At 39.8% G+C, this 24,902-nt stretch overlaps 1 protein-coding gene across 2 annotated transcripts in view; it reads right to left on the bottom strand.

Moving 5' to 3' along the window:
- LOC126234422 (uncharacterized) overlaps positions 1 to 19,842 on the bottom strand; it is a 64,200-nt gene extending 44,358 nt beyond the window's left edge. For both annotated transcript variants that reach the window (XM_049943125.1, XM_049943117.1), the window contains exon 1: positions 19,695 to 19,842. Coding sequence is in view for 1 of the 2 variants with exons in the window: in XM_049943117.1 (XP_049799074.1) it covers positions 19,695 to 19,703 (9 nt within the window). In the remaining variant the exon portion in view is untranslated. The remainder of the gene's footprint in view (positions 1 to 19,694) is intronic.
- Between the last annotated feature and the right edge of the window lie 5,060 nt (positions 19,843 to 24,902).

Raw genomic sequence — 24,902 nt, 5'->3', positions numbered from 1 at the left:
ATACTGATGAGCAATACTCAAGAATCGGACGAACAAGCGTTTTGTAAGCTACTTCTTTCGTCGATGAGTCACATTTTCTTAGAATTCTTCCTATGAATCTCAACCTGGCGCCTGCTTTTCCCACTATTTGTTTTATGTGATCATTCCACTTCAGATCGCTCCGGATAGTAACTCCTAAGTATTTTACGGTCGTTACCGCTTCCAATGATTTACCACCTATGGCATAATCGTACTGGAATGGATTTCTGCCCCTATGTATGCGCATTATATTACATTTATCTACGTTTAGGGAAAGCTGCCAGCTGTCGCACCATTCATTAATCCTCTGCAGGTCTTCCTGGAGTACGTACGAGTCTTCTGATGTTGCTACTTTCTTGTAGACAACCGTGTCATCTGCAAATAGCCTCACGGAGCTACCGATGTTGTCAACTAAGTCATTTATGTATATTGTAAACAATAAAGGTCCTATCACGCTTCCTTGCGGTACTCCCGAAATTACCTCTAAATCTGCAGATTTTGAACCGTTAAGAATGACATGTTGTGTTCTTTCTTCTAGGAAATCCTGAATCCAATCACAAACCTGGTCCGATATTCCATAAGCTCGTATTTTTTTCACTAAACGTAAGTGCGGAACCGTATCAAATGCCTTCCTGAAGTCCAGGAATACGGCATCAATCTGCTCGCCAGTGTCTACGGCACTGTGAATTTCTTGGGCAAATAGGGCGAGCTGAGTTTCACATGATCTCTGTTTGCGGAATCCATGTTGGTTATGATGAAGGAGATTTGTATTATCTAAGAACGTCATAATACGAGAACACAAAACATGTTCCATTATTCTACAACAGATTGACGTAAGCGAAATAGGCCTATAATTATTCGCATCTGATTTATGACCCTTCTTGAAAATGGGAACGACATGCGCTTTCTTCCAGTCGCTAGGTACTTTACGTTCTTCCAGAGATCTACGATAAATAGCTGATAGAAAGGGGGCAAGTTCTTTAGCATAATCACTGTAGAATCTTAAGGGTATCTCGTCTGGTCCGGATGCTTTTCCGCTACTAAGTGATAGCAGTTGTTTTTCAATTCCGATATCGTTTATTTCAATATTTTCCATTTTGGCGTCCGTGCGACGGCTGAAGTCAGGGACCGTGTTACGATTTTCCGCAGTGAAACAGTTTCGGAACACTGAATTCAGTATTTCTGCCTTTCTTCGGTCGTCCTCTGTTTCGGTGCCGTCGTGGTCAACGAGTGACTGAATAGGGGATTTAGATCCGCTTACCGATTTTACATATGACCAAAACTTTTTAGGGTTCTTGTTTAGATTGTTTGCCAATGTTTTATGTTCGAATTTGTTGAATGCTTCTCTCATTGCTCTCTTTACGCTCTTTTTCGCTTCGTTCAGCTTTTCCTTATCAGCTATGATTCGACTACTCTTAAACCTATGATGAAGCTTTCTTTGTTTCCGTAGTACCTTTCGTACATGATTGTTATACCACGGTGGATCTTTCCCCTCGCTTTGGACCTTAGTCGGTACGAACTTATCTAAGGCGTACTGGACGATGTTTCTGAATTTTTTCCATTTTTGTTCCACATCCTCTTCCTCAGAAATGAACGTTTGATGGTGGTCACTCAGATATTCTGCGATTTGTGCCCTATTACTCTTGTTAAGCAAATATATTTTCCTTCCTTTCTTGGCATTTCTTATTACACTTGTAGTCATTGATGCAACCACTGACTTATGATCACTGATACCCTCTTCTACATTCACGGAGTCGAAAAGTTCCGGTCTATTTGTTGCTATGAGGTCTAAAACGTTAGCTTCACGAGTTGGTTCTCTAACTATCTGCTCGAAGTAATTCTCGGACAAGGCAGTCAGGATAATGTCACAAGAGTCTCTGTCCCTGGCTCCAGTTCTGATTGTGTGACTATCCCATTCTATACCTGGTAGATTGAAGTCTCCCCCTATTACAATAGTATGATCACGAAACTTCTTCACGACGTTCTGCAGTTTCTCTCTGAGGCGCTCAACTACTACGGTTGCTGATGCAGGTGGTCTATAGAAGCATCCGACTATCATATCTGACCCACCTTTGATACTTAACTTAACCCAGATTATTTCACATTCGCATTCGCTAATAACTTCACTGGATATTATTGAATTCTTTACTGCTATAAATACTCCTCCACCATTGGCGTTTATCCTATCCTTGCGGTATATATTCCATTCTGTGTCTAGGATTTCGTTACTGTTCACTTCCGGTTTTAACCAACTTTCCGTTCCTAATACTATATGCGCACTATTTCCTTCAATAAGAGATACTAATTCAGGAACCTTGCCCTGGATACTCCTGCAGTTTACCAATATTACGTTAACTTTTCCTGTTTTTGGTCTCTGAGGACAGACGTTCTTTATCAACGATGATAATGTTCTCTCTGGTAAGCCGTCAGGTATTTTATCGTTTCGCCCAAGGGGGGGTCCCTCTAACCTAAAAAACCCCCGTGTGCACGCCACACGTACTCTGCTACCCTAGTAGCTGCTTCCGGTGTGTAGTGCACGCCTGACCTGTCTAGGGGGGCCCTACAGTTCTCCACCCAATAACGGAGGTCGATGAATTTGCAACCATTATAGTCGCAGAGTCGTCTGAGCCTCTGGTTTAGACCCTCCACACGGCTCCAAACCAGAGGACCGCGATCGACTCTGGGCACTATGCTGCAGATATTAAGCTCAGCTTGCACTCCGCGTGCGATGCTGGTTGTCTTCACCAAATCAGCCAGCCGCCGGAAGGAACCAAGGATGGCCTCAGAATCCAAGCGGCAGGCGTCATTCGTTCCGACATGTGCTACTATCTGCAGCCGGTCACACCCAGTGCGTTCAATAGCTGCCGGAAGGGCCTCCTCCACATTACGGACGAGACCCCCCGGCAAGCACACCGAGTGCACACTGGCATTCTTCCCCGACCTACCCGCTATTTTCCTGAGGGGCTCCATAACCCGCCTAACGTTGGAGCTCCCTATAACTAATAGGCCCGCCCTCTGTGACTGTCGCGACCTTGCCGGAGAATCGGCCACTGGCCCAACAGGCGAGGCATCCTGTGGTGGCTCGGAAACGATGTCATCACCACTAGGAAGCACCCCGTACCTGTTGGAAAGGGGTGAGGCAGCTGCCACGCGGCCAGATCCCACCTTCGCCTTTCGGCCAGGCACGCGCGAGCCCACCACTGTCCGCCATTCACCCTGGAGTGATGGCTGACCGGTAAGATGCTCACTGCCGGAAGACGCAGCGACATCAGGGGTTCCATGTGATTCCAAGACCACCGAAGTAGGCATAGGTCTCACCACAGTTGCCCCAACGCCACTACGAGCCGACGCCTGCGCCTCGAGCTCGATGAGCCTAACAGACAAAGCCTCCACCTGCCCCCGAAGAGTGGCCAATTCTCCTTGCGTCCGCTCACAACAACCACAGTCCCTACACATGACTATGTTTACCCTACTCTATACGGTGACAAATTCACAAAATAATCTTCTGATGAGCTACTCTGATAATCAAGAAACACTCACTGAAATACGAGACGCGAAAACTACGCTAGGTTTTCCCAGAAAAACTATTTAAAGGCTAAGCGCAGCAAATAAGTACAAAAACGCTTTATACAAACAGTACTCGCTGCTGCTGGTGCTCTCGCTCTGGCTGTCACAAGACAACTGCTGATTCAAGTGACTAGTGGCTAACGGCCGCGAAACAAACAAAAGACGGTTTTAGGGCGCTTTCTGTTCTAAACGATCAAGAAAACACTAAGAAATCTAACACGAAAACTACGTAAAGTTTTATCAAGAACTGTTAGTTACTATGCAGAGCAGATAAACACAAATAGAATCCCTTCCTTAGTGGAAGGTCCTAAACAAAATGCAAAATAAACGCTTTATACAAACAGTACTCGCTGCTGCTGGTGCTCTCGCTCTGGCTGTCACAAGACAACTTTGCTGTCTCTGACAGAATTACAATGTCATCGACAAACCTCAAAGTTTTTATTTCTTCTCCATGGATTTTAATACCTACTCCAAATTTTTCTTTTGTTTCCTTTACTGCTTGCTCAATATACAGATTGAATAACATCGGGGAGAGGCTACAACCCTGTCTCACTCCCTTCCAAACCGCTGCTTCCCTTTCACGTCCCTCAACTCTTATAACTGCCATCTGGTTTCTGTACAAATTGTAAATAGCCTTTCGCTCCCTGTATTTTACCCCTGCCACCTTTAGAATTTGAAAGAGAGTATTCCAATCAACATTGTCAAAAGCTTTCTCTAAGTCTACAAATGCTAGAAACGTAGGTTTGCCTTTCCTTAATCTAGCTTCTAAGATAAGTCCTAAGGTCAGTATTGCCTCACGTGTTCCAATATTTCTACGGAATCCAAACTGATCTTCCCCGAGGTCGGCTTCTACTAGTTCTTCCATTCGTCTGTAAAGAATTTGTGTTAGTATTTTGCAGCTGTGACTTATTAAACTGATAGTTCGGTAATTTTCACATCTGTCAACACCTGCTTTCTTTGGGATTGGAATTATTATATTCTCCTTGAAATCTGAGGGTATTTCGCCTGTCTCATACATCTTGCTCACCAGATGGTAGAGTTTTGTCATGACTGGCTCTCCCAAGGCTGTCAGTAATTCTAATGGAATGTTGTCTACTCCCGGGGCCTTGTTTCGACTCAGGTCTTTCAGTGCTCTGTCGAACTCTTCACGCACTATCATATCTCCCATTTCATCATCATCTGCATCCTCTTCCATTTCCATAATATTGTCCTCAAGTACATCACCCTTGTATAGACCCTATATATACTCCTTCCACCTTTCTGCTTTCCCTTCTTTGCTTAGAACTGAGTTTCCATCTGAGCTCTTGATATTCATACAAGTGGTTCTCTTTTCTCCAAAGGTCTCTTTAATTTTCCTATAGGCAATATCTATCTTACCCCTAGTGAGATAAGCCTCTACATCCTTACATTTATCCTCTAGCCATCCCTGCTTAGCCATTTTGCACTTCCTGTCTATCTCATTTTTGAGACATTTGTATTCCTTTTTGCCTGCTTCATTTACTGCATTTTTATATTTTCTCCTTTCATCAATTAAGTTCAATATTTCTTCTGTTACCCACGGAGTTCTACTAGCCCTCGTCTTTTTACCTACTTGATCCTCTGCTGGCTTCACTACTTCATCCCTCAGAGCTACCCATTCTTCTTCTACTGTACTTCTTTCCCCCATTTCTGTCAATTGTTCCCTTATGCTCTCCCTGAAACTCTTAACAACCTCTGGTTTAGTCAGTTTATCCAGGTCCCATCTCCTTAAATTGCCACCTTTTAGCAGTTTCTTCAGTTTTAATCTACAGTTCATAACCAATAGATTGTGGTCAGAGTCCACATCTGCCCCTGGAAATGTCTTACAATTTAAAACCTGGTTCCTAAATCTCTGTCTTACCATCATATAATCCATCTGATACCTTCTAGTATCTCCAGAATTCTTCCATGTATACAACCTTCTTTCATGATTCTTGAACCAAGTGTTAGCTATGATTAAGTTATGCTCTGTGCAAAACTCTACCAGGTGGCTGCCTCTTTCATTTCTTAGCCCGAATCCATATTCACCTATGTTTCCTTCGCTCCCTTTTCCTACTCTTGAATTGCAGTCCCCCATGACTATTAAATTTTCGTCTCCCTTCACTACCTGAATAATTTCTTTTATCTCATCATACATTTCTTCAATTTCTTCATCACCTGCAGAGCTATTTGGCATATAAACTTGTACTACTGTAGTAGACGTGGGCTTCGTGTCTATCTTGGCCACAATAATGCGTTCACTATGCTGTTTTTAGTAGCTTACCCGCACTACTATTTTTTTATTCATTATTAAACCTTCTCCTGCATCACCCCTATTTGATTTTGTGTTTATAACCCTGTATTCACCGGACCAAAAGTCTTGTTCCTCCTGCCACCGAACTTCACTAATTCCCACTATATCTAATTTTAACCTATCCATTTCCCTTTTTCAATTTTCTAATGTACCTGCCCGGTTAAGGGATCTGACATTCCACGCTCCGATCTGTAGAACGCCAGTTTTCTTTTTCCTGATAACAACGTCCTCTTGTGTAGTCCCCGCCCGGAGATCCGAATGGGGGATTATTTTACCTCCGGAATATTTTACCCAAGAGGACGGCATCATCATTTATCCATACAGTAAAGCCGCATGCCCTCGGGAAAAATTACGGCCGTAGTTTCCCCTTGCTTTCAGCCGTTTGCAGTACCAGCACAGCAAGGCCGTTTTGGTTAATGTTGCAAGGCCAGGTCAGTCAATCATCCACACTGTTGCCCCTGCAACCACGGAAAGGGCTGCTGCCCCTCTTCAGGAACCACACATTTGTCTGGCCTCTCAACAGATACCCCTCCGTTGTGGTTGCACGTATGGTACGGCCATCTGTATCGCTGAGGCGCGCAAGCCTCCCCACCAACGGCGAGGTCCATCTTTCATGGGGAAGGCTACTGCTACTACTGCAATATAAATTCACTTGACTATACTTATTGCAGTCAAACCTTGGTCTCCCTCTACAATTTCTTTTACCAGCCACATTTCCTTCAATTACCAAATTGATAACTCCTCAATGCCTCAGATTGTGCCCTAAGAATCCGTCAAACCATTCTTCAATTCAATTTCTGTTGTAATCTTCTTTTTTTCCTCACCATACCACATCATTAGTTATTTCATCTACTCATCTAATCTTCAGCATTTTCCTGTAGCAATGCACTTCAAAAGCTCATCTGACCCAACTACGAATTTTAAAGTTTTCATTTCCTCTTCCTGAATTTCAGTTCCTTTTCTGAATTTCACCTTGATTTCCTGTGTTGCTTGCAGTGTACGAGGTCTGTTCAAAAAATTCCAGAACTTCGTCCACAACATTTTTCTACCATTTTACTGACTGTGCACAGTCTCCTTCGAAATACTCTCCTCCCCAATTGATACATCACTCTCAATATCGTTTCCCCTTCCAGCATCAGTCTTGGTAGGGCTCTTGCTGGATTGCATGAAGTGCAGTCTGCAAATTTCCTTTTATCTCATCTATTATTGCAAATATTGATCCTTTCAACAGGGTTTTCAACTTTGGAAATAAAAATAAATGTGCACGGACCATGTCTGGAGAGTATGGAGGAAAGGCAGCACAGTGATTTCATTTTTCGTGCAATAGTCTCGCACCAACAGGTATGAAAGTGTGGGTGCATTACTGCAATGCAAGAGCCAGGATTTGTCTTGCCACATTTCAGGTCATCTCCTTCTCACATTTCCATGGAGGTGTTGCAACACATCCCGATAGTACCACTGATTAACAGTTTGTCCCTGTGGCACAAAGTCATGATGAATTAGTCTTTCATAGTCAAAGAAAACTATCAGCATGGCTTTGTCATTTGACCTGACCTGATGACCTTTTTTTGTCCTGCAGACCCTTTCCTGACCCACTGTGAAGATTGAACATTGGTCTCACAACACCATAACTGTAGGCCCACATCTCACCACCAGTTATGATTCTCCTAAGGAACATGTCATTCCCATTTGTGCGATCCAAAAGCTCTTCACAGATTGCAAGCAAAGATCTTTCTGGTCTTGGCAAACTTGGTGGTAACACAATGCATTCCAAGATGCTGTGTCAGGATTTCATGACATGATCCAACTGAAATGTTAAATTCTTCTGCAACCTTTCGAACAGTCAGTGTTCAATTGGAAGCACAATTTTGTTGACATTCCTGACATGAACGTCATGTGTACACTTCGAAGGGTATTCTGAACGAGGGCCATCTTTAACTTCTGTTCAGCCATTTTTAAACTGTGTGAACCATTTGCAACACTGAGTACGGCTTAACCACCCATCACCATAGGCCTTCTGCATCATCTGGCGTGTCACTGTAAAGGTTTTCTTGAGTTTCATGCAAAATTTAATGCAGACGCATCGCTCCTCTAAATCATCCATCTCGATCTTCACGAACTGTGTGACACAACATCCTACTCAGTACAGAACTGAACAATAACTAACAGACATTCAACAATGAAACTTCTGGCAGTTGCACATTAAACACAGGCCTGTGCAGGGATGCCAACTGCATTTCGCTCCAACACACCACTGGTGAGAAATTACAAATATTCCAGAATTTTTTGAACAGACCTCGTACATATGAGTTACATTGGGGAAAGGCTACAAAGTTCGGTTAGCAGGTACTAATTAGTCCAGTTGGCAGATACTAAGTACGGTATGTTGTATATAGATGTCTGCAGTGTAGAATCCACGTTTTTGACCTTGCTGCGGGAAGTTGGAAGTAACTTTTTTTAAATTTTATTCCCTATGAATTCTTTCCATTGTGTGCATGCTTTGTTGTAGAGCATTACATTTTCTACAATATGCACTAGTTTAACACCTTTTAACACCAGATACTTACCACGATGCAGAGTTTAAAAGGAATGGCGAATTTATGAAATTATCAAAAACTGCAAAAATTCAACTTTCAGCATTATAACTTTAATATTTTTTAAAAAACTTTTAATGGTATCTGCAGCCACCAGTTAACATTTATTAACCACACTTAGTCCCTCCCACCTCCGTAAATGGAATGTTTATTTCATGAGAGTTGGCTGGTTAGACGAAGTGGCATCCTTGGAAGACCTAAAGGGGTCACCACCACCACCTCCATCACTGCCTGAGCTGTTCTCTAAAATGGGACTTCTCGGCATAGTACTGTGGTACTAAAGCTGTGCAACAGATTCAGTACTTCTGCATGTGTGCCCTAATGAAGAACATCACTAAAGCTAAATCAACATTGAATTGGAACCCACCACTGATTGTGTGAAAGAAATAATTCCCTGATTCCATGCAGCAGGTCGTTTGAGCTATGTTATGAGAGCACACCTGTATTACAAGGGCACAGTCACCCTAAAAGACAATATGGATCATCAGGAATTTCACAAATTCATGACTGAATACTACTTCATTACTTCTCATATGGAAAAATTCTGGTCGAGCATCTGATCACACACAACCATAAAACACGCCCTAATAACAGCAATGAAGAGTTGTGGAAGGCAGCCTCGTGGTCAATGCATAAAGAGTAGTGTCCTGTCTCAATGGAGGTTGTATGTACTATACCTCTAGCAAACCTGTGAACAAATAGATATATTCAGTGGCTTATGTTCAGGAATATACAGATAACATATAGACACAAGGCCAAGTCGTGTAACCGGGGTTCTCTGAACATCCACCATTCTTTGAAACTAAGGACATGAAAGAATAAGGTAGTTACTCTAACCTAAGTTCCACATGGACTGAATATTGCAGACGAAAAAAGTGCCGTCAGTCCTCTTACTCTCTTCCAACAAGTTTGCATTGCCAAAGAATCAGATGATAACCTTAGAGAAATGTTCAAACGTGAGCTTCCACCCTGTCTGATGCATCTCTTCACTTAGGACAATATCTGTTAGGGCACAAAGGTAGCTTTCTTTCCAATACAGGAAGAATTAGACCTTGGGATGAGCAAATGTGCAGCAATTAATGATGGATACCTTGTACATAAAGTTGTATGGAGTATCACCCACATTTCTACTTAGTGTGCATGATCCACATGGACAGTGTGGGAGAAACACTTCAGATATTGATAGGTACATCCTAGTGACAGCTACTACCAACGCAGCAGGTTTTACCCACGAAATTAGTCTTCTCTACAACAGCAGCCATTACAGTTTTAAAAGATTTTTTAAATCAAATGAATCAACAAAAGGAACTGCATTTCAATGCTGCTGACTAAAATAATGTCAAATGGCACTGAGGTCCAGCAGGTATTATATGATACCCTTATCATGATAATGAACACCACTTTAGAATTTGGCAGTTATTTGGATTCCCAGCCCTACCTGAATCTCAATATGAAGGAAAGGTCATAACAGTGTCTGTAAACACCACAGCCCAGCACTTCTTACCATTCCCTAAATCCTTCAATATATCCCACTGATAGTAGAGTGATTGAACTTGTCTAAGCTCAAACTTTTCTATTCAGATTGCTCCCTGGACTATTTGTGCATGCTCAAAATGACTTCCACTATGCTCTGGACTTTGTTTCTGGCTAGCCATCCACCTCGTGAAATTAGGAACCATCGATCATAGGAACTGCACGGTTGTTGCACAGGTCTATGCATCACTTACAGTATGAATGATCATATATTGTGAGTTCAATAAGATCTGTTTGAACAAAATAAGATTCTCCATGGAAAGTAGCACACATTCCAAAAACAATGATCATTTGAAACTTAACTCATACTCTTTACACATGATATCCTCACTTTCGTGGATAGAGGAAATCATGTTGAATCAATGTTTCCAGACATTTAAAAAGCTTTTGACTACTACATACACGCCTTTGAAAGAAAATATGCTCCTATGGTGTCCATAATAATGTTTGCAAATAGATCTAAAATTTCTAAACAGGCAGAATGCCAAATGTTATCCTGGATCGAGACTCATCTACAGCCAATAAAGTGATGTCTGATACGCTCCAGGTGAATGTAATAGGACCATTGCTATTAGTGTTATACATTAATGGCTAGGCTGATAGTATTAGTGACAATGTTATAGTTTTTGCGAATGATGCAGTTATCTTATGAAGGCATTCTATCTGGGAAGACAATGCAATGATATATGGTTAGAGCTTGACAAAATATCTGACACATGTGAAGAATGTAAATTAATTCTCAGTGTAGAGAAATGCAACATTCTGCACTTCGCAATACCTAGAAGTCTGTCATCTTTTACTACAAGGTTAATGAGTCACAACTAGAGTCAGTCATATGATGCACATATTTGCAACTAACTGTTATTTCAGTTATTACACATTTTTTGTTAGGGCAGAAACTAGAACTTTTTCACAGGCTGCCTATGTACGTATCTCAAAGAGACTGTGGAGACAAATTCGGCAAATAACAGGTAACACATGGGTGTGGAAGCAGTCAATCATGAACAGGAAGAAATTTTAACATATTGACAGTAAAAATGACCCTTCACTAACCACTTCACAGTTTTCACCAAGAGTAGATGTACATGTAGAAAACTAAGTGAGCAAAAGTTGTTAAGATAAACTAACAATACTTAAAACATCTATCTCAATGAGATGTAAAACGTATATAGCTATGGGATGTCTATTTTTCTCTGCCCTCTCTCTCTACTCGTAACAGCTAAATCATGTGCCCTGGAGTAATGAACACAAAAAAGAAAAATACATCCATAACCCTATGATGAAGCACAACTGGGGTAGGAAGAATAAAGAAGAAAGTTTGCCACGGTTAAGAACCAAAAGGTCTACTGCAGGCCTCAATAAAAATAGCAGTAACTGAAAATTCTACAGAGCGTCTACTGCATACCTTGACGGAACGACGCTCCTAGTATAGGAGGAGGGAGAGGGGGAAAAACAAGAGGGGAAGGGTGATAAAAAAAGAGGCAGATAACTGGTGATGTTGTATGTGGGTCAGGCCAGCAAATGAGCTTGGATACTTGAATCACTAAGTGTACAGACTACAAAAGGTTAGTGTGTGGGACTCTCTCCCAGTGCAGTAAACATCTGTAAACTATCAATATTAGCAGATAAACATTGGTGACTGTCATTTGTTTTCAGAGCTGTAACATATAGGTGCAAATCACTTCAGCTGCTGTTCTTTGCTAAAACATTTGTTGATTCAAACAATGGAAAATCCAGGATGGAATGTAACAATATTATGAGAAGGAAAGTTGCTACTCATCACATAGTGACTCAGCATCTCCACTATATGGTGAGTAGCAACATTTGTTGGCTCTTTTTACATACCTGAACAATTTCATTTAAAACAAAACCCACTAAGATATTGTTAAAGATCTCTCTCCTGATGGGTCATTAAAGGAATACAGAGTATCATCCTTTTTTCATAATGCAATAAAATGCATCTTGATTTCATACATATTAAGTGACTTATTTTAGTAACTTCATTAGTGTGATTAATAGTCTGGATTATTTACTGTTTTTCTAATTCTTGAGTATAACAGATTAAATTAAATGGAAAATTCAAATTATATTTTTAAGGTAATTGGAAATTCTAATGATTAGAATTAAGATGACACCCAATGACACCCATATGATGGAGGTATTCAGCAGTCAACAGGCAGATACACAAGATTGTGTTTATTTGTGTGTGTGTGTGTGTGTGTGTGTGTGAGAGAGAGAGAGAGAGAGAGAGAGAGAGAGAGAGAGAGAGAGAGAGAAGGGAGGGGGCTGGGGGGCACAGCTACATTGTCCTGATTATAATGGCTCTGCTGCTGCACAAGAATGATGAGTCCTGTCAGATCGAGTGGGTGATGGGGAGAAGGAGGCAGAGAGGACAAAGGGTTTGTATTGTATTGTATTGTATTTATTGGTCCAGTAAATCTTACAAGTACAGTACAGCACATCAGATATTGGAGAGGTCAAAGTATATCTTACAATTAAAACACTTTAGAAACTAGAACATTATGTTCACAAAATTTTACAGCACTTCATATACTGGGCAAGTCAATGTGTAAGTTATAATTAAACCACATTAGAAACTTGAAGTTTACAACCGAATACATGTATAAGCCAATATTAACGATTTCAGTATTTGCATGATCCTCACTTAAGCTCTAAGGATTTTTGAGGAACTCTTCTACACTATGAATTGACATGTACACTAGAGAATTACATTCACAGAATTTTACTTCATTTACTGGGCAAGTCGGTATACAACTTATACTTGAACCCCATTAGAAACTTCAGAATTACATCTGAATGTATTTATAGGCCAGTATTAACGGTTACAGTATTTGCATAATCATCACTTAGACTCTCGAGGATTTTGGAGGAACTCTTCCATGCTATAAAAGCAATGTGTCAACAGATATTCTTTTAATGCTGCTTTAAAATTTTTTACATCAGTCTTTACTTTAATTTCTCTTGGCTATTTATTGTAGATAATTTTTCCATTGTGTAATGTTCCTTTTTGGCACAAACTGGTTTTTGTATGGAGTATATGAAAGTCAGTTTTCTGTCTTGTATTATGATGATGAACATTTTCATTTTTGGGGAGGATACTAGGATTTGTTATTGTATATTTCTTTATAAACATTGCACTTTCAAATAGGAAAATACATGGAAGGGTAAGAATCCCCATCCTTTTAAATAATGGTCTACATGGTTTGTTTCTTTTTATTCCAGCCATGATTCTCACTATTCTTTTTTGCATCCTGAAGAGTTTTAGGCAGGATGGCGAGTTACTGCAGAAAGTGATCTCATATTTTAGGACAGAACGTATATTAGAATAGTAAACTGTCATAAGACAGTCCTTATGACAGCAGTTTTCTAGCACTCTCGTTAAATAACACACGGTACTTCACTTCTTTAATATGTTGTCAATGTGAGTTTCCCATCTAAGATTATCCTGTAGCCAGACCCCCAGAAATTTTGTATTAGGCACACTTGCAATATCTGTGTCTTGTCGGAACAATGGATGACGACTGGAAAGGATAGGCAGTTAGTGCATGGGATAGAAATGGGGCACTGGTGAGTTCACTCTGGTGCAGGCAGGAGGAGCTATGACTGAAGCACACTGTAGGGGAAACAATTTGGAGGTGGAGACAAACAGAGGAAGAAGAATCCAGGAGAGTGTGAGGGTAGAGGAGTTGGAAGTGGGAGGTGTGGAGTCATGGGGCAGGTGTGGGACAAGGAGGCTGAGGAGATGATGTGTGCAGATCAAAAGATGTAATTCCCATCTATTTAGTTCAGAGAAGCTGGTACTGAGGTGGGGAGATCCAGATGGCACAGGCTATGTTGCAACCACCTTCCTTTCTTTCTTTCTTTTTGTCACTGGGTGGTGAACTCTGTTCTTAGCCATAGTTTGGAGATGGGCATTCAGTCGGTTTGTGTCCATGCCCACTTCAGATTTTCAGTCTTGTTTATGTGCCTACTGCCTACTCAATGCCGTAACTATGTGGTGAGCTTTTACCTCTATTCCTTTCATTGTTCAAATAATAATTTTTAATACACAAGAACCTGGGATTTTTTAAGGATGTTTTGCATTCTTAAATGTGAATATCCCATTCTTTGTAAGTATTCTGTAATATAAAACAATAGGCGAACTGATCTTTCTGTTCTATTGTCTGGATATTTCTCTGCAAATTTCATATTTTATGAAATACTTTCTTGTAAACAATTCTTTCACTCTGCTGCAGATTTATCTTACACTGAAACTTCTTGTGCATTAAATCTGCGTGCTGTCTCAAGATTAAAACCTGAACAAAAGGCAAAGGGCCAGATGGAAATCTCATTGTAGACACAGTTTTCATCCACCAAAAAGTTTCAGCGATGTGCACTCTAAAGCAGAGTGAAAGATTTCCTCTGTAACAGCCAACCCTTACTACACATCCTTCTTATACAGAGTTAAAGTTCAACAAGTTATGCACAGTTTCTATGATTTATGAAAGAGCAGAAAAAGTTATTTATTTACTCAAGTCACAAAGGGATGTTCAGATTCTGCTCACATTATGCTCCTTTTGGTGTGTTAATAACAGTTTTGTATTTATGAATACTGTAACATCCACAGTCTTTATTTTCATGGATAAAGGTGAAAAAAATGTAATCAGATATTGAACAGACTGAAAAAAAGGCAAAATAAATAACAATGTTCATGATTTTGGATGCAGAGCACTCATCATCATCATTAGTAGCAGCACGTTGACCAAATGTCAGCATACCACTCTCTTGGAAAGTGGGGGAGGGGGCGACAAAGGCCACCCCCCACATGCAAAGTAGTTTGTACTGCATTAAAATCTGCCTCCCCTCTACAGTACTTTAGGGGTGGGGGCCGACAGTTCACAAAATTTCAGAGCCCGTGTAACACTGGTGACATTGTCAGTGAGGATGGTGGACACCACAAACTTCACATAGTGGTGGAGCCTTCTGCTGGAGGAAAAAACCATGTATTATAGGGCTACGTCCATCACGCAGCCAGTTGGGTGGTACTGCCTTATGTTGGTGAGGCTAGCATGAAGTCCACCATGCCTGTGTGGTCAATTTGAGTGGCCACAGTTTGTTTTCAGTCACATCCAACCTATCACGTTCCCAATGAGGCATGATTTGTCTGACAGATAATGAGATGACAGTTTGCAAGGGGAGGGCACAACACTTCTTTGGCTGCTTTGTCAGCTATGTCATTTCAGTGCAATGCAGTGAGTCTAGGTACCCAGAAAAAGATAATCTCCTTGCCACGGTGTTGGAGCCACAGTAAGGCATCACATTATGAGCTGAATCAAACGGTCTACTGAATACATTTGGTGGACTGCTTGCAGTGCGCTGAGTGAATTAGAACAGACAAGAGACCTTGTACTGAGATGCCTGTAAATCCACTCTAGTGCCATCATAATGCCATGTAAGTCCACATCATAATCTGTCTGTTATTCTGGAAAGCCAAGTTTGAAAACCCTATCAGGGTAAACAGCCGCACAACTGAGGGCATTCTCTTGCTGGAATCTGTCTTTGTAAACAATGATAAAACTGTGGCATGCACTTAAAACTGAAGAAAGCACATTTGTAAAAGTGTAATCTGCACTGCAAGTTTTCTTGTACTGCTTTAAGCTTAAAATTACTTTGGGCCCCTGAAGACACAAAGGCAGCAATCTGTTCCATCCCTGGCTAACTATTCAAAGGGATGATATATCTAGATTCTCCAGACAGTCAGTAGCACGTATCCTGAATGGCTTGGTCGCATGCGGCCAATTCCTGAACAGCCGCTCAAAGTTGGGGTAGACTGCCACAGAAAATGCAAGTGGCTGAGGCAACACAGGGCCTATAGAGTCAGAAGAACATGCCACTAAATCCAGACTGATAGTTCACCTACCTCTGCATACAGATTATGAACTGGGCTGGTCTAAAAGCCCCAGTCGACATCCAAATGACTTCATGGTGGACAGCGTCTAACATCTGTCCCCCTTGTGAGTTCTGGATGGTTAAAAGTTCAATGAGAAAGATTAAAACTGACACACATACTCTTCACTGGTGAGAACATAAAACCACTTTTATTGGATTAAGCTCCCTGCCTACAGATTGTCAGCTGTTGTAGTCTTGTTGTCATTGTAAGTTCAAAGGAAGAGTAGGATGTTGCAAAGTCAACCATAAACATAAAGCATCTAACAGAGCTCCTGACTGTAGAGGAGATGCCACTGGCCATTGATAACAATTGCAAACAATGTGACACTGAGCACACTGCCTTGGGGGAACTCATTCTCCTGACCAGAGCAATCAGACAAGGCATTGCCGCGTGGGGTAGCCGCATGGTCTGAAGCGCCTTGTCACGGTCCGTGCGGTTCCCCTTGTCGGAGTTTCGACTTCTCACTCGGGCGTGGGTGTGTATGTTGTCCATAGTGTAAGTCAGTTTAAGTTATGTTAAGTAGTGTGTAGGCTTAGGGCCCGATGACCTAAGTAGTTTGGTCCCATAAGACATTACCACACATTTCCAAATTTCCAAACAAGGCATCATCAACATGATACTGAAAGCAATGGTCCTTGAGGAACGACTGGATAAGTGGCAGACATCCAGGAAGTACCCATTCATGTAGTTGGTGAAGGTACTGTACCTCCAAGTGGTGTTGTACGCTTTTTCCAGGTGAAGAAACACACTAACCAAATGGTTTTGGTGTAAGAAGGAATCTTGTTTCCCCGTCTCCAGTAGAATTATGTAACCATGGGCATTATTTAAGCAAAAAGTTAACCAAGAATTGAAAAATTTGAGACACCAGCAAAAGACCTGTGCACATCAACTTACAAGATCTATAAATACTCCACAGGCAGATGACAAAATTAGAATACAGTTTGGCAATAAAAACTAACAAGGAGAAGAAGTTCTGAGACTAGCAAAGGCCCCGATATCATTAGTGTTTAAAATATTCGATGGAAAGCTCAGTGTATTTGACCAACAGATGCATTCTTCAAACCAGAACTGATGTTCCTGAAGATTTCCAACTCATTAGAAGTAGCTCACAACTGAGATGTGAGCCATCAGATCACTGTCTCCTAACAGATCGCTAAACAGTTATGGCTCGCATGAGTGTCTCGAGCGATAATAATGAGAAAATGTGTGAGGATTCCAGGACCGTTTCATAATCTACATATAACAGACTTATTAAAAAGTGAAATAGACTGAATCTTCAAGAGTTACATCAACTTTTGAAGTTTTACTAATGTAAAAGATGGCAGTTAAAAATGTTCTTTCTTTCTTTCTTTTTTTTTAAAAAAAGAGGGGAGGAGACGTAATACATACTTATGACATGACAGTACTTACACTCTGATCAATGAGATATATGCAATTTGCTGCCGCATTCTGTATTCCATACATCAATAAACCAGTTCATGTTCCATTTATTACACCATTTTTGCTGTTACCATCATCAGATATCACCAATTAAGATTAAAGGAAAAAAAACTTATTCAGACATGTTTATACAAAATAGGTCTACACATATTACGCATGTTTCCATTACTTCCTTTAATATCCAATAAGCTTCTAGTGAAACTCAATCCTATGAAAAAAAATTATTTACGCCCTAGGTCACAAAGAACTCTTGTCATGGCTATTTGTAACTTTCTTAAACATCAACCTTGCACATCACAGTATGAACTGGTCTCTCAACTGTGAAGGCAGCATAGAGCATTGTCACTAAAGTATACGACTCCTTTGAAAATAAATCCATAATTAGTGTGAGACTGTTGGACGTTAATAAAGCATTCAATACTGTCTCCCACAATATTATTATAAGAAAGCTACAGTATTACGGAATAGGGGAGAGTGCTCTCCAACTATTACAATCTTACTTATGCAACAGAAAACAAATAGTGGCTATGAATGAAAAAAGATCCAATTCCTTGGCAGGAGTACCACAGGGCTCCGTACCTGGACCACTTCTTTTTGCAGTCTACATAAACAATATTTGCCTTCTTCATTACCTTGTGACACACCACTGTATGCAGACGATACAATGCTAATTACTCAGGGAAACAACTTGGATGAATCACAGAATAATGTAACAATACCAATGGACAGATGTACCAGCTGGTTTCAGGCACATTTATTACATATACATAATAATAAATTTAATTTGAATGCACCCAAACATGAAAAACAGAGAGGCTCTGTTAGTAGAACACTTTGTCTTCTTCCACTCTCATCTCGCTTATGGGATTATACTATCAGGAAACTGCCCAGTTTCAAAGACTGTGTTTAAATGGGAAAAAAAAGCAATCAGATGCCTTGTAAGACTATCACCCAGACACTCATGCAGCATGCAGGTAGAATTTTAAAGAATGAAATATAATGACAGCCCCTGACTTGTATATTTACAGTTGTCTGATATATGCTAAAGAAAATTTAAATAACTCTGACCTTAGGATGGCAATGCATTCACATAATACAAGAAATGGACATGCAATTGACATCCCGTTTGCCACACGATCAAAAATTCACTGCAGTTTAAGTATCTAGCAACCACAAGTTTCAACAAATTACCCAAAGTGCACATGATATGCCCATGGATAAATTTAAAGTAAAAGTAGCAAAATGGATAAAAAGCAAAGTATTTATACAGTTCAAGAATTTCGAGACAAAGCAATACATGATATTGAATTTTGATGGCACATTTTGTGAAAGGAGTACATATTACAAAATATGAAATATAATATTATGCTAGCAATCTGTCTTGTCAAATATATGTACATATAGATGTATACAATGTATCTGTTACTTTAATTACATGACGCTGATTATATGTTACAAAATGTTTAAAGGTGAATAAATATGAATGTGGATTCCACGTAAATAACCAGCCTGCCCAGACTTAATATTTTTGGGTTTACACCGTTTCCAAACGACGGTTTACAAACGACTATCTTTAGACAGATCTGAGAAACAGTAATAAACCAATAAAGTAAAGAAACCTACAGCCCCAACACAAGAAGCACTTTACCGGGGTGGCGAAAATTTCTAAAAATGTACGGTACCTAAATCACTTCTGATGGTACAAAGATACGAAATTTCGATATCGACGTTCAATTTTTTTAAAAATCTGTACTATTTAAAATGTATACCCACTAAATGTTTAGAATTAACCAAATAAAACTTGTAGCGTACTATGATCTGCCATATGATCGGTTCGTCTATCTGATATACAACTTGTGTACGTAGCAGCTCAAAGTGGACCAATAAAATAAAAATGACACCGATAATGAGTATATATTTCCTACTGACATATGACAAATTTCGATTTAGCAAGCAGAAGGTCTGATAATGTTATTTTAAAACTCATTCAACCTGGATGAAAAATCTTAAAGGAGACTTGGAGTCTATTACAGGAAGTTCACAAGATATACAGGATGAAATACGATTACAGAGATCAGAAATCTAAGGCACACCTCACAAATTAAGTTTTTCAAACTACATAAAAACTCAACCTGTTGGCGAAAGCATAATACTTCGTACAGGAGTGTTATAGTAGATCACGAAGCCGGTCACTCTGTGTTAGAAATACTTGCTTGCAAACTGCGCACAAGATGCAAGAAATAAACTGTTTTTCTTTTGAGTTACAAATGTTGAGACTTACTTTTTGCATTTCATTATTCTTTAACCTAAAAACTGACGATCAGTTTTTTCCTCTTCCCTTCGCACAGGATCTTACAACAGCTTGGTGCCAATTTCCAATTATGGCATTGTTGCAAGAGCGGAACAAAGCTCGGCGTCTCTAGCAGTGCGACTTTTAAACGGTTCCTATAAATTTAAAATTATTGCTCAATATGGCTAGATGTTCATTATTGCAGCACGTGTACGAACTACGTTGACAAGTAGTGCAACAATATCGAGCACATCAAAATGTTTTGAAATATATTGCTTTACCTGAGAAGTCTGTAGCCAGTACTGACAATATTCTGGCCAGTCACTCACATCCTGCCAGGGATCTTTCCATATCACTGCTGACGTTGTGGGAAGTTTAAGTTAGATGAATATAAAAAACCGAAAATTAAGAATCATTTCTATGGATCTTTGCTCACTAAGTATAGAGAGCGCCACCCTGTATCTTCGAAGGAAGACTTTTTTCAAACATTAAAATAAGAACAGACTTTAGGAAGTAAGCTAAACGACCATTAGACTCTGCGAAAAGTTTTTAGATTATTGATGCAGTAATTAACCTTGATGTATCAAACATTAGAGAAGAAAATAATAACTGTCCCTCAAACAGGCTGGTGCTGACAGCTATGAATATACCCGAACGACCGATACTGGTATCAGTTTGATAAGTCATTGCAAAATGGTGAAACCATTTTTCGCAGAAGAATGGAAAAACTGATTGAAGACGACCTGGGGGTGGATTATATTTGTATTTCGTTATTCCTGCTGTACAATGTGATTTAGTAAATAGATTGTTCAAACGATATAGGTAATCCAAATTTCATATAGTACCGGCACATACAACCTTATACATTCCTTGATTTAGAAAAAAAATTCAATGCATGTTGAATATTGGTAACATAGTTATGAAAACAATCAGATAATTGAAAGAATAGAATGACTAAGAGTAACCGCAAGACCGCTACGGTCGCAGGTTCGAATCCTGCCTCGGGCATGGATGTTTGTGATGTCCTTAGGTTAGTTAGGTTTAACTAGTTCTAAGTTCTAGGGGACTAATGACCTCAGCAGTTGAGTCCCATAGTGCTCAGAGCCATTTGAACCACTAAGAGTAGTTTACGATCAATTACACAATGTTTTCTTGGTGTTCCAGAAACTCAGAAATAGAATAGGACAATGGTCAGCAAGTACTCTTTCAGTTTCACTCTAAATTTATGTAAATTTTGTATCTATTTCGGATAGAATGGTATGTCGTTATACAATGTAATGCCAATATGATACACTCCTCCCCTACAAATGTTTGTACTCACTATATTGATATGCAGATCATGCTGCTCCTTAGTGTCATGGGAGTGAAAATCACAGTTATGTTTGAATAGATTTTCTTCTTTTATGGTGCTTACTTTTATGAAGTTTAGCATCTTGTAGACATACAAACAAGAAACTCTAGAGCTACAGCCACAGCTGGCGACCAGTATGAGTATATAAATGAAATCCTAAAAGCCACAGACCAATTGAAATATTTCTGGACTTATCTAAAGCGTACGATGTTATAGATCATGCTACCCTACAACACAAAATAGAATGTAGGCTAAGGTATTAGAGGTACTCCAAATAAATGGATCAAATCGTGCCTCACAAACTAGCAACAAAAATTTGTTCTTAAAGATGACATACAAAATGGAAACATTGAAAGAGCAACAACATAATAATCAGGGAAAACGTTTATCAAAGATCGTGTTCCATAAGGGCCCATATTAGGTTCAGTCTTCTTCTTTCTGTGTCTAGATGATATGAATGACCTGAATGAGATTTTCACTCTGCAGTGGAGTGTGCGCTGATATGAAACTTCCTGGCAGATTAAAACTGTGTGCCCGACCGAGGCAAAGGTCCCGAGTTCGAGTCTCGGTCGGGCACACAGTTTTAATCTGCCAGGAAGTTTGATATGAATGACCTGTTCATGCCAAAGGGAAAACTTCATTTGCGGATGACACGAGGTGGCGCATTTGGGAGGATGACAGTTCAAACCCGCCTCCAGCCTTCCTGATTCAGCTTTTTCGTGATTTTCCTAAATTGTTTCAGGCAAATGCTGGGATGATCCCTCAAAAAAGGGCACTGCCAATTTCCTTCCCCATCCTTCCATAATCCGATGGGACTGTCGACCTTGCTGTTTGGTCCCCTTCCCTACACCAGCCAGTCAACCAACTGGATGGCATGAGCATTTTGATAACACGACTAGATAAAAAAGACCTTTAGTCGTCAGCAGATATGACATTGATGCAACTGTCAGACTGATTTGAAAAAAATAAGCTCATTGTAAACACTGAAAAAAATGTAGCTTGAACTTTCACATATCCCATAAAAAGCAACAGAATGGCCTTAACTTGAAAACAAACAACAAAAGCTTAAAACTGATGGATGATGTGAAATTTTTGGGAATGTGTCTTCAGGATGATCTCAAATGAAACACATATATTCAGTCTCTAACAGATAAACTGTCATCTATTTGCTGCATGGTGCAGATACTGAACTCGAGCTGTAATAGAGAAAAAGTACTACAGGCATGTCATACACATTTCCATATGATTTTGAAACGCCTCCCTGTTGGTTTCTGAACGTTTTCAAACACATTCTAAGCTGATTGTCTTTTGAATGATTCCAGATGGCTCCTGGTAGAGAGGTAGTGTCTGTTTCAGTTCGACGAAAAAGTCGTATTTTACTTGATATAAAGTGTGTTAAGTGTAACGGAATTCTGAAGGTTTCTTGCGACAAATGGTGTCATTTTAGCTCTGCTGAAGTGTCGGAAAATAATAATCCAGACGAAAATACTGAGTGGAAGTGTCGTAGTTGTGCAGATACAAACGGTAAACAGGCATGTCCGAATAACATGGTGGATGAAAATGCCTGTAGACTTGCTTCACATCGGGATGCCCTGGGAGAATTGAACCTTGTGAAAGTTATTTCAGTGTTACAAGAGGATATTCTCTCCAGTTAGAGACCGCGAAGCTAAAGGAACAGGTTAGTGTTGCTGATTGTGATATCAGGCATAACAAACGTACTATTAATAGTGAAATAGCTGTTCAAACATGCAACGATGTTATGCCTTGGGAATATGTTTCGAGGAAAAGAACATCCACAAAGAAGATGAAATACTATGAAAACAACTTTCCCCCTTTAAAAAATAGATTTGAATCGTTAACTAAACCTCAAAACAACGAATCAGAAGTGTCAAATGACAATGGAAACAACTACAAAACAAACGAAAGAATACAGTTCTTTGAATTTAAATGATAGTGCGTCTAAGTTTGTAAGCAAACACACAATAAGGATTCTTTCAGACAGCCATGGTCGTGGTATGTTCACTTTATTAAGTTCAGCGTTGAATGTAGTGGTGGGCAGGAAATCGCGTATCTGTTAGAAATCACAGTGACTGAGAAGTCGCAGATATCACAATAGCAACTTTACAGAATCTAACTGCGATTTCAGTCACAGTTAGCAGTCGCAAGTAGTATTTGACATTCAAAGACGTGAGCCATCTATTGGTCGAATTTAGCACTGCTTTCTGCGATTTCAGTGACAAGTCACAATTAAGAGTCGCAAGTAGCAACTAAAAAGCGCAGTTAACATTCTTTTCCTAGTGCCATCTGTTGACCGACGTACGTACTTCGTTACGAGAGCCTTGTGCCTCACGAGATCGGTGTGCTGTGTGTGCATATGAAGGACTTATTTCATTAGTGGTACAAGTCCATTTTTGTTCATTTTGAGATACAGAGTCGTAAAGTTAAATGAGCGCTGAAAAATCTGCAGTTGAGATACCAGAAATATTCAAGCATATGGCTTCTTGCTAGAGATGAACCTTTATTTATGTTTGTTTGGATCATTAATTTCAGAATCATTATAGACAGAAAAGTGGAGGTAATGGACTTGTACCACTATTGAAATAAGCCCTTCACATTATATGAAGACATGCACATTCAGCATCAGTTATGGTTGGTCAAACACAGCTGTGACTCTGAAAGTATTATATTAATAAGAAGCAACATTGCCTTTTTCTCCTGAAAATATCAAGTAACGTAATAAATGTGTTTGATTCTGCTTCCAATATGACAGTTTTGCTTAATACTCCACATGCCTACAGGACTTTGGAATGTTAACACAGAGGAACTCAGACATCTGTATAAGTGTAGTGAAATGAAAACAGTATTATTGGGTCATATGAATGCCTCACTTTTGTTCCGACACAGTTCAAGACTTGGGATAAAAATTTTACACCTGGTGTTCTACATGGCAACTTCACACACAAGAACTTTTTGCCGACACTACTACCACCTACATAAGTAAGCTTTTCCTGTGTTACTTTCAAGTAATGCACTTAAAGCTACTCCTGATTTAAATGGAAGATCTGTACTTCCCACTTTCATATCAACAGCCTCAAAATGCATACTGTAGACTTTGGGATATGTTACAGGTCAGTGTCACACCAAGACTGTGGTGAAAGGGAGGGGGGGGGGGGGGGCGGCATGTCACTCTCCAACTAGTGTTTACCAGTAAATAAGTGGCGGAAAATTACGGGTATAGGACGGCTTAAACATGTGGAAAATGAGATTTTCATTATTCACTCACTCCTTTAAAATCGCACAACTACTTCAATAAAACACAGTTTAATCACTCATCTTTACACTTATTTCAGAATTATGTCACTTTTAAACTGCAAAATCTTCTAAGAGCTGTCTCGAATCTTCACGAGTCTCACAGCCTTGATGTGGATAGATACGTACAGCAACCAGTAATCAGAGTCAGAACTGTGTCTGCAAAATCACAAGGATTATTAAACAATTTTTGCTGTCACTAATTACAAGTAATATAATTGACAGAGTAGATTGCTAAAATTTGCTCTAACGAAAACCACTCAATGGGGTATATTTCACATTTGCAAGAACGATCTCACTGAAGTAATTAAGTCCATCGAAACACTTAGAAACTAACTTCTCGTCTGACGAAAACGGTCTAAAGACGCAGTGGCAATTTCTCCAGATCTGTTGACAATGATATTTTGAGTTATCACTTTACTGAGTGACTGAAATGTAGTTCGCGTACCTGTGAACATAACAATATGTTAGAATTTATTTTATAAACACGAACTATTACGCTACTGTTTGGCTACTTACATATTAATTACACTATTAAT

The sequence above is a fragment of the Schistocerca nitens genome, chromosome 1, assembly GCF_023898315.1.
Source record: "Schistocerca nitens isolate TAMUIC-IGC-003100 chromosome 1, iqSchNite1.1, whole genome shotgun sequence".
NCBI lineage: Eukaryota > Metazoa > Arthropoda > Insecta > Orthoptera > Acrididae > Schistocerca > Schistocerca nitens.
The sequence above is the reverse complement of the archived record's forward strand: the minus strand, read 5'-3'. Positions and strand labels throughout refer to the sequence as shown.